An 11,778-nucleotide genomic window follows, 5' to 3' on the forward strand; every position below is an offset into this window, starting at 1 on the left:
TTGGCCTTTTACCAATAAAACTGATGTTATCCTTAAAAAAAATATAAAATAAATAAAAACCTAGAAAGCCTTTCAACCTTTTTTTATACAATTTTGCATATATAACTAATTCTGTGTATTGTGTACACTAGCGTTCTCTATTCTTTCCATACTATCTACTTGTTTTCTTTTTATTTATTATTAAAAAAAATAAACCGCTAACACTAGCGTTCTCTGTTCTTTTTCCATACTATCTACTTGTTTATTTCATCACCTTGTTTATTTAATCACCTTCTAACACTAGTACTCTCTATTCTATCTACTTGTTTTCTTTTTATTTATTATAAAAATGACTAACACTAGCACTCTCTATTCTATTTCCTTTCTATTTATTATAAAAATGACCCTCTAACACTAGCGTTCTCTATTCTATCTACTTGTTTTCTTTTTATTTATTATAAAAATGACTAACACTAGCACTCTCTATTCTATTTCCTTTCTATTATATATAAAAATGAACCTCATTAATGTGCAGAGAAATCCATAATCTTTGGTCATGGGCGCTCCACTCTGCAGCCAATGACTTGAGCCGTAAATGTCATGAAGCTGACTGGAACTATGGGAAAAATTATAAATAAATGAAAATGAGTTTAAATTTTTTTTTATTAAAAAACATTTGTGAAATGTATCCAACTTGTTTCCATCATTTGGCCTTTTACCAATAAAACTGATGTTATCCTTAAAAAATATATAAAATAAATAAAAACCTAGAAAGCCTTTCAACCTTTTTTATACAATTTTGCATATATAACTAATTCTGTGTATTGTGTACACTAGCGTTCTCTATTCTTTCCATACTATCTACTTGTTTTCTTTTTATTTATTATTAAAAAAATAAACCGCTAACACTAGCGTTCTCTGTTCTTTTTCCATACTATCTACTTGTTTATTTCATCACCTTGTTTATTTAATCACCTTCTAACACTAGTACTCTCTATTCTATCTACTTGTTTTCTTTTTATTTATTATAAAAATGACTAACACTAGCACTTTCTATTCTATTTACTTTCTATTTATTATAAAAATGAACCTCTAACACTAGCGTTCTCTGTTCTTTTTCCATACTATCTACTTGTTTATTTCATCACCTTGTTTATTTAATCACCTTCTAACACTAGTACTCTCTATTCTATCTACTTGTTTTCTTTTTATTTATTATAAAAATGCCTAACACTAGCGTTCTCTATTTTATTTCTATTCCATTTACTTTTTATTTATTATAAAAAAATGACCCTCTAACACTAGTGTTCTCTATATCTATTATCTACAATACTTGTTTTCTTTTTATTTATCAGGGAAAAAATGTACTGCTCTAACACTAGCATTTTCTATTCTTCTTCTACTCTGTCTACTTGTTTCTTTTTGTTTATTATAATAATAATAATAATAAACCTTCCTACATGTGCTGTGTTAGACTATAGCACTATGTGCTGTGTTAGACTACTTGTCACAGCACTTACATATTGTTGCTCTTTTGTTGGTTTTGATTGCTGCTATTTTCCTCATTTGTAAGTTGCTTTGGATAAAAGCATCTGCTAAACGACTAAATGTAAATAACAGACATAGTAGTAGTAGTAGTAGGATCAGTAGTAGTAGTATACATTTAAAAAAGTATAGATTTTTAAAGTCATGTCAGCATCTTCATGGCAAAAACTGTTACAAAAATTCAAGAATAACATCAATACAATAAAAATTAAAATGAAATGTTCATGAAACTGTCTGAAAACAAACATTTTTGCAACTCTGTTCAGTGCTGCGATAAATCTGTGAACATACCAACAAAAACCTTGACAACCGAAACATTTTGAAACGTCTCTGATAAGATGACCTAACCGCGCATGTTTGTAAAAATCTGATTAGAGAGCACATGGCTTGACTAGTGATCCAAGCAGTTGTAGTTCTATTGCCCTCCGTGGAAGGTCTGACTAAATGCCATCAAAAGGGTACAGTATGAACGGTATTGGAACGGGTGCATTAACTACAAATCGGATAAAAATATAGTAGTAGTAGGAGGATCAGTAGTAGTAGTATACATTTAAAAAAGTATAGATTTTTAAAGTCATGTCAGCATCTTCATGGCAAAAACTGTTACAAAAATTCAAGAATAACATCAATACAATAAAAATTAAAATGAAATGTTCATGAAACTGTCTGAAAACAAACATTTTTGCAACTCTGTTCAGTGCTGCGATAAATCTGTGAACATACCAACAAAAACCTTGACAACCGAAACATTTTGAAACGTCTCTGATAAGATGACCTAACCGCGCATGTTTGTAAAAATCTGATTAGAGAGCACATGGCTTGACTAGTGATCCAAGCAGTTGTAGTTCTATTGCCCTCCGTGGAAGGTCTGACTAAATGCCATCAAAAGGGTACAGTATGAACGGTATTGGAACGGGTGCATTAACTACAAATCGGATAAAAATAGCTTTTGGCAAGACTAAAGGTCTAAAGTTACAGTGTACATTAGATCTGGAATGAGTCCTTTCAAATTCACACCATCTTTCAAACTGCCATTACTGGTCAAAACACCACAAATAACAAAACTACAACCTGCAAACCTCTGAATAACATGAACTGCATTTCTTCTGAACGAGGGCCGTCCTGCCCGTCCTTTGAAACAATGCGGTCACTTCATTCATGGGCACCCGTGACATTAGCCAAAGCCAGCTGCTCATGTCATGACTGCCATTCAGTCAAATCAAAACAGTCCCCAGCTGGGACAGGAACATTATCAATGCTAATTAAATCTGTACCACTATCAACCAACTCAATGACAAAACAGCATGGCAGATGTATCTGAACTAGCTATGAGCGTTAAAATGTGCATCTTACAGTTATCAGATAATGCACATACAAGACAGCTGTTCTTGACTGTGACTGTGTTTGGGAATCTTGTCACAGCTGCATAACTTCAACAAATGTTTCAAATGGTTGAACGCTACATTATCATATGACCTCATCATTTTGCCTAAGCAATTCAACAAGCAAAGTCTACATATCATTATACATCTTTAAATATAATATTAACAATAAATAGCCTATATAACCAAAAGACATGCAGTACATTTTCTCATAGCAATAGCAATTTGGACTAAGTTTTTTTTTGGACTAAAAGCATATTTTAAAACCATTAAACTGTAAGACAGCCTTTTTTGACAGTAGTATGCTGTTTATGCCAGAGCTGCCAATGCATCCGCCAAAAAAACCCCTACTAATTCAACTGATTCAAACCATTTGACATTTAAAAATAAATTTTGATGTTTACAAAATGCTACACCGACATTCTGTAAACACTCCTTAAAAGAAAACGTCAGTTCTGAGATTGGCTTTTAAGAGGTTAAGATCACTTGCAACATTCAGCCTACCAGGAGAGACTGAGCTTTGCAGCTTGCCAAAGGCCCAGAAGCCTTCTTTTCATATGCGTCCAAGTAAAACATTTACCATAAGACAAAGCTCTGATTCATCCGAATATCTAATCTTTGCTTCATCACAGACAGATGCTGAGAATGCAGAAGGGGCCTTAATCTAAAGCACCGCTGGACCGTTTGGAGCAGCCTGACCTGAAGACTCGAAACAAAACCCCTCCTTACATCAGGACTACATACTCCCATGAGAAATCAACCATATGAGGAAAATAAGAGGTATTTCGTCAAGATAAAGCCATTATCTTTCCCAATCACCTGAACGCTACTAATTACTTCTAAACTGTCATTTAGCAAACGTTTTTAATGCATTTACAGTACCTGTCGTTACACGGTCAGTCCCCACTGGAGAAACATGAGGTACTTTGCTCAAGGGCACAATGGAGACAGGTCATGAATTAGCTCTGCTGGGGTTTAAACCAACAACCTTTCAGTTACCAACCCACATCTTTAACCACTAAGCCACCCCAATCTTGTTGTACTTGCAGTTAAAGCCTAGACTTAAAAACTTAAATTAGTCACCTGCATAGATATGTAACATGCTTAATCCCAAACTAAATATCACACACGCACACAAAAAAAAATCATGATTCATTAAAAACACAGCACCATCAGTGTAGTCCGATTTCTCAACAATGAATTGTATGAGACGGATATTTTTACTGAATCAAAAAACAGGGCAATCAGTGTAGTGCGATTTCTCATAAGAAAACATGTATTTTACAGAGCCCGGTCTCATGAAAATGCGTATAAATAGTACGCCAAATAAAAACGAAAACTCGTGGTATTGATACGCAAAAATGGACTTTGGTGTGCATATAATACGCAGTTTTCGCATACATATGATACGCATCTACCCCACAACCCTAAACCTACCCATCGCGTAGCATATACACGGCAAAGTCCATTTTTGCGTATCAATACCACAAGTTTTCGTTTTTATTTGGCGTACTATTTATACGCACTTTCATGAGATCGGGTTGATTTTACAAGGTACCAATTTCACATAGATTTGTATGATGATTCCAATAAAACAATATGATTTCTTTTTATAGGAAGAAATCAAGCATGAAGATCCACCCCTGCATATAAATTGGGGAGTAAGCAGATCATACAAAAACGTAGGCCACAAATGAGATTCAAAAATTCATACAAATTGGACAATTTCCTGAATGAATAAATCTTATGAAATTATTCTTTTTGGTCAATTAAAAACCAGTGGAAGTGGTTACTGATTTAACTAGTCTTAACCAGTCTCTAGAACTAGAAGTTGACTCAAAATGAACTCAAAAGAAACTGTTAAAGGGGTCAGATGATGCGATTTCAAGTTTTCCTTTCTCTTTGGAGTCTCAAAAGTCTCAAAACCAAAGAGATATTCTTTATCAAAGTTAAGAGTCTGCCACGCCCCCCTAAAACGGCTCGTTCTAACACGCCCCACATATCTACCTCACTATGTGGCAATATTAGCATCGGGCTGTCTTTACATTTATTTTGAAAGATGAAGCCCGCGATTATGGTAAGGGGAGTTACATTTTCGACGAGTGCACAATGCACTAATCACAATGCACTGGGTCAGCTGGCCAATCAGAGCAGACTGCGCTTGTCAGAAGGAGGGGCTTTGTAGAAAACGAAGCGTTTGAGAGAGGCGGGGCATAGAGGACCTACAATAATGTACCGTATTTGAAAAATAATGTGTTTTTTGAACATTAAAGCATGTCAACATATTCCGTTACACCAAATACACAAAATAATGATCTTTAAAAAAAAGCATCATATGACCCCTTTAAGGTAAGTGAGAAATGGGTGATAGTTGCACATATGACAATATTAAGCACAACGAGTTGTTGTAATCAGTGGAATATTTGAATGAATGCGTTTAATACATTAATACAGCTAGAAACTAAAGCCCAATGAATAGCATTTACACCCGTCCAGTTGAAATCTGAAATGATCTCAAAGAATCGTTGAGCCAATCGTTCAGATGAATCCGAATCGTTAAATCCTTCACGATTCCCGTGCCTAACGTTTACACGGGGTAGTAATTAACACACGAACACAAAAAAGCTCAGACAGAACGCGTCCTATGTGAACGCCCCCTTACATTGCGCTCAGTCTAGCTGCTTTTGAACGCAAGAACGCGTCCTCTTAACGCACTGCTTAGACGTTAGATGATGTATATCACGTATATAGCAACATATCAACACTTAAAAGTAGAATAGGCCAAGCGGACCCGCTGCCAGTTCACCGGCTGACATACGCGTTTCACACGCGCTCCAACCGGAGGCACCTGTTTAATTACGGCACGGATCCAGATTTCAAACAAGCATTTTAAATGAAAAACAGAAAGGCTCTGTTATAAAATAACAGGCCTACATGCATAAATAAGTGATCAAACATAAGCAGGCGTTGGCGCAGATAACGCTTTCGAAACGCACATGATTACATTTGAAACGAAAAGGAGAAATCATGCAGTATCATGCTACTTTACACTGCTCAAAACTCGCGTTTGAATCATCCGTGGCAACGAAAAACGCAGCGGCCTAGCATGAGGGGAAGCCTTAGTGTGCGCTGAGGCCGGGATAGAGTGAGCTGAGGCGGGCTGGACTCCGCTTCGTCCATGGTGAAAGTTGATGTATTTCCTCAGCGACCAGCACAGATCAGCTCCAGGCATGACGAAGCGGATATCATCCTCTTTTGGAAGACCAGACAAAGTAGTTTCGCTTTCACAACGAAGCACACAGCGCCTTCAGGACATGGCGGCAGCGCCAGCGGCAACAACAATACTACAGCGAGAATAAAAGTTACGCCTTCTTTCTTTGCGTGAACATTTGGGCGGCGTTATGCTAATCTTCCCACATAGTGATGTAGACATGTGGGGGCGTGTTAGAACGAGCCGTTTTAGATAGGTGTGGCTGACTCTTAACTTTTATAAAGAATATCTCTTTGGATTTGAGACTTTAGTCTTTGCAACTTTACAGATCTTCTTTATGCACAAACAGCTTGTAACACTCCAAAGAGAAAGGAAAAATTGAAATCGCATCATATGACCCCTTTAAGAGCCACAAAGCACAAAACAGAAAAGTCATTTCACTTGCTTTTGAATAATGACATGGGGCTATGTGACTAATAACATTGCCGGCTCACATAGAAAACTACTGTATATAAGTTAAACACACTGTAAAAAATAAGTGTAATTTTAACAAAAATTTTGTAAAAACGCTACGGAAAAAAACTGTTAATAGGTTAACAGTAAGTTCCCGTGCTATATACAGGGAAAAACTGTAAAATATCTAACCAGACATTTCATGTAGTTTTACAGTAAAATGCTGTTAATTTTACAGTTTTTAGAAGTAAAAATAATAAATCAATGTATAATTTACAGTCAAAAACTGTAAACTGACATTCCCAGAATTCCCTGCATGACACTCCACATTTAAAAGTATTTATTCTTTTTTTTAATAGCTTTTGTTATTAGTTATGTATATTTGGGCTTTATGTTACATCTTGAAAAGCATTGTTTCAAGTTACAATATTATTCTGACACTTCACATAACCGAGGAACGTTCCCCTTTAAAATTTTGATATATGGCAGGTAAAGGGAGACTTTGGGGCTAGTTGTCACACTATTTATTCTCATGGTATAATATTGAAAATAATAATAATTATAACATTTATTTATGTATGTATGTATTTATTTATTTGTTTGTTTATTTAATAATTTTTTTAAATTCATTCATTCACTCTTTTTGCTAAAAAATCAATTTTATTAGAACATCTCTTTTACTGCCCATAAAAAATATTCAGTTTGAGGTTAGTAAAACTTTTTTTAAAGAAATGAATACATTTTATTCAGTGCAGGATGCATTACACTGATCAAAAGTGACAGTAAACATTTAAATTAATAAAAAATCTGTTTCAAATGTGCTGTTTGTTTCAAATTTCTTTTGAAATGTCTATTTCTGTAGTATATATATATATATATATATATATATATATATATATATCCTAACCAGGCTGAATGGAAATCTATTAAAATAGCATAAATCTTCCAATATTTAGGTAAAGATTTATTTCATGCATTTTTCAAAATAATCTTTTTGCATGATATTCCTGTTCCTTTGACAAATTTTTGGATCACTCCACTGGGTTCATTCTGAATTCTGTACTTCTTAAAGTATATGCAATATTCTGCTTCATTTGACTGCTGGATATGGTCACTTTGATCACAGTAAAGACATGAGGGACAGTGTATCAAACATCTGAGGAGAAGAGTATGTGATCAAAGATCAAGGTGGTTTGTCTTTCTGAAAACAGGATTACATGAACAGGAGGGCTTCTGTTCCCAGATCAGAACGCACACTGGACTCTTTCATGCATATTGATCCCTTATTCAGAGCAAATCAATGTTCCCTGCAGAAGCCAGACAGATGCGTGTGCAAGCACTATATTTACCCTGTTCATTAATCATCAACCCTGACATCTTAGAGTCGTCTCTTCTCATTTGTTCTGGCTACATCGTCACCTCCTCACATCTGATTAACACTTTTTAAAATATGAATATATTAATATCCTATTTATCTTATCTGATGTGGTGATAACTTTATGATTAGATTAGTGGTGCATGATAAGGAAATCATCACTATCTGTGAAGAAAGCGGTTTTAAAATAACCACTTTTGATCTCTTGTATTATTTTGATAAGTCAATTTATCCTAAAAATGTTTTACATTTATACAAATCTTGCCATGTAAACACTGTTAGCCCTAATGCAAATACTTTATGGTTAAATGCTAGGAATTGTTTTTGAAAGAAGTCTGTTGTGCTCACCAAGGGTGCATTTATTTGATCAAAAAATACAGTAAAATCAGTTTTAAAGTTAAATGAACTGTTTTCTGTGTAAATATATTTTAAAATGTCATTTATTGCGGTGCTCAAAGCTGAATTTTCAGCATCATCACTCCAGTCCTCAGTGTCACATGATCTTCAGAAATCAATCATTCTAATACACTGATTTGCTGCTGAAAGAAACGTTTATTATTATTATCAATGCTGAAAAGAGTTGTGCTGCTTAATACTTTTGTGGAAGCTATAGTACTTTTTAAAATATGTTTTGATGAATAGAAAGTTCAAAAGAACAGCATTTATTTGAAATAGAAATATTTGTAGAAATATTATAAACATTAGAAATAATTATAAATGTTATTTTACTATTATTTGTATTTTTAATTTATCTTACCCTGAACTTTTGAAAAGTAGTGTGTCTTGGTCGCTACAAAAATGTTTTTTAATTTTAAATATTTTTTGAGCAACAAATCTGCATCCAAACTTTTGACTGGTAGTGTATATTATTTGACATGCAAACATTTTTTGTTTTTCGGCTTCCCATAAGTTCTGCTATTACAGCTTAGTTTCTATTTGCTTAAGAAAAAGTATCACGCTAAATTTGAATCATCTTCCATTACAATCATTTATTTAACAGCCTGGTCATGCTGTTGCATGCACTGTAAAAAAAAACTGTGGTTGCCGGAATTTTACCGTAAAAAATACGTTAGCAACGTTTTAGGTTTTAACTTAAATTTACAGTTAAATACCGTAATTTCATTAACTGATATAATGTTAATATACTAACCTATTGAAGTACTGAAATCTGTTTTGTACCTTTGTAATACACTGATAACCACCAAATGCAGGAGATGATGAGAAAGTCACATGATGAACCAAAGCCATCACAAGCAGCTTTTAAATAATAACATATATAGAAGGTGCACAGTGTCATTCACACAAACACTAAACACCATCATGGTAACACACATGAACCCGAAATAATGCAATAAACATTCATTTAACAACATTAACAACAGGTTTTTACTGTAGCATTTTTACAGTCTTTTACCGTTAAATTCACGGTCATTTTTTACAGTGTGTGAAATCTCTGTGAGTCGATCGTGTCCATTTTAAAATGGCTTTCTGGATGTACAGTGTATATCTAAGAATTAATAAAGAATTACATACATAACCGTGGACTTAAAATAGTACAGGAAACATATTGGCTTGGGATCATTAATTATGTAATTTGTGAAATAAGCCTTTATGAGCCTTTAATGCATTGCTCAGTTTGGTTTCACATAAATTATTCAACAGGTTAGCTTAGTATGAAGCCATTTAGAGTTCTGTCTTCATTTTCAAGCATTATATTTGCCACAGGTCCACAGAAACAATACAAACACAGTAAAATGGGTTTGTTCATCACTCACTGCTTTTTTTTTTTATTCTGAAAGCATTCAATTTGATTTTAGGATAAATTATACATATATACCAAATAACCATATATATATGGAATACTGATTTGAGGTTGAATCATTTTATGTCACAACTTGTCACTATACTTATATATAAATAAGATCTGGTCTTTTTAATTTCTAAACAATTAGTTTTATTTTCACTGTGCATTTAGTTTCAAGTGTGTATAATTCACCTCACAACAGTGTGCAGTGTACAAACATAACAATAGCATCCAGTTATTAAATGACTTATATGATGTACAATATAATACAAATTTTGTGGAATAAAATAATACTTACAGTATGAAATATTGCAATAACATTCAGGCATTCTTATGTTGGAATTAAAAACAACCATGAGAATATACTTTGGGAGTTATGTTCCAGTGAAGAAGCATTGCATAGCAGTGTCTGTGGTTCCTGTGCGATATTCTATTGAACTAGATATTTTACTCTATTCCAGATAACCACACCAATAACCAATGCAAACAGTGATTAATCACATTACATGCCAATCAGTCGGTTCTTAGCCAGATGAAGCTTCAGTATACTAATATATGCAGTACAGTATGTGTACTAAAGTGCACATTTGCTATTTAACACTGTTTAATTCACTGGATTTTTGTCATTTTAATAGTAAGACTCCCGTCTGAACACTGGACTTAAATGAACACAGTTCATTGGTTCACTGGATTAATTATCCATTGATATTCACAGTGTATCAAACTAGTGAGGGTATCCAGTTGACTGGGCGCTCAGGTGTGATGGGAGGCGTTCTCCACTGCGCTGTCAGCAGAAGTCTGGTCCAGGACTGGCACCGGCTGTGCAGTGAGCGGGTGGGTGTTTCAGCACGGGACAGGGGGCCGATGTCACCTGGGTGGTTCGTAGCCGAACGGTAGATGTAAGCAGAGGGAGTAGTTGGGCATTGAGTTGTTATTGCTGGGCAGTGGGTTGATGTGATAGTTTTCAACAAGAGCAGATAAAGTGGGGAACGTCAGATCTGCCTCCAGATACACCCGCTGGTCCTGTACATGTAAAAGAGAGAGTAAAACAGAATGAGTTTGATCTGGACTGACAAATAAAGGTGCTATTGTAGCATTTCCTCAATATTCGGTAGCATTAACAGCGCAGGACAAATGATGTGCCGAATTGAAAATACTATTGGTTAGAGTTTTGTACAAATCCCTTAGTAAGAACAAATCTTGCCTTGGTAAAAACTTCTGTACTGTAGATTTAGTGTCCAAGCAAAATAGCTACTAACCTCCTCAAAGAGCCTATAATTTCTGGCTTTGTTTATACCGGAGTCCCAAACAACCAGCACCTGTGTCAAACAGGGAAAAAAGTGCAAACATGTATAAACATACACAGATACAGTTGCAAAAAAACAAACAAAACAAAAACAGACAGATAGATAGATAGATAGATAGATAGATAGATAGATGGATAGATAGATAGATAGATAGATAGATAGATAGATAGATAGATAGATAGATAGATAGATAGATAGATAGATAGATAGATAGATAGATAGATAGATAGATAGATTGATTGATTGATATTCTATACAGAATGTCATTTATCTTTCAGTTTTAGAAAGTAAAATCTAAAATGACATATAATTATTTTTTATATTTTTGTTATAAAATAATGGCATTTTTGTTATCATAATAATATGAAGACTTCAGATGCAAAAACCTCCATCTGAGATTTTTTTTTTTTAATTATCCAGCTCTTATCAGGCCTATGAACATATCATTGGACATTTTTGAAAATAAGGCATTCAATAACTAATAACCTTTTCTTTGCCTTCAAAGTGAAATTACTGAACCTAAACATAGGGGCCCAATTAAAAAAATGTTCTTTTAAAAGATAAAATGTCAGAAAAAAAAAGAAAAAAAATTAATTAAGTTTTTAGTTTTATTTAATTTGAATTATTTTAATACTTCAACAACTAAATGGAAATTAAATAATATATATATTTGTATGTATATAAATGTGCATGTGTATATATATATATATATATATATGCAT

The 11,778-nt window shown here is 34.0% G+C and overlaps 1 protein-coding gene across 1 annotated transcript in view; it reads right to left on the reverse strand.

Annotated features, from left to right (window-relative positions):
• Positions 1-9,751: 9,751 nt before the first annotated feature.
• Positions 9,752-11,778, reverse strand: part of LOC107558670 (SH3 domain-binding protein 2-like) — a 23,585-nt gene continuing 21,558 nt past the window's right edge. Inside the window, exons 11-12 of the mRNA XM_016242328.1 lie at positions 11,009-11,068; positions 9,752-10,772 (exon numbers count right to left, since the gene is read on the reverse strand). Of these exons, the coding sequence (XP_016097814.1) occupies positions 10,617-10,772; positions 11,009-11,068 (216 nt within the window). The 3' untranslated portion in view covers positions 9,752-10,616. The remainder of the gene's footprint in view (positions 10,773-11,008; positions 11,069-11,778) is intronic.

Source organism: Sinocyclocheilus grahami, unplaced genomic scaffold (genome assembly GCF_001515645.1).
Source record: "Sinocyclocheilus grahami isolate Dianchi unplaced genomic scaffold, SAMN03320097.WGS_v1.1 scaffold655.1, whole genome shotgun sequence".
NCBI classification, from domain to species: Eukaryota; Metazoa; Chordata; class Actinopteri; order Cypriniformes; family Cyprinidae; genus Sinocyclocheilus; species Sinocyclocheilus grahami.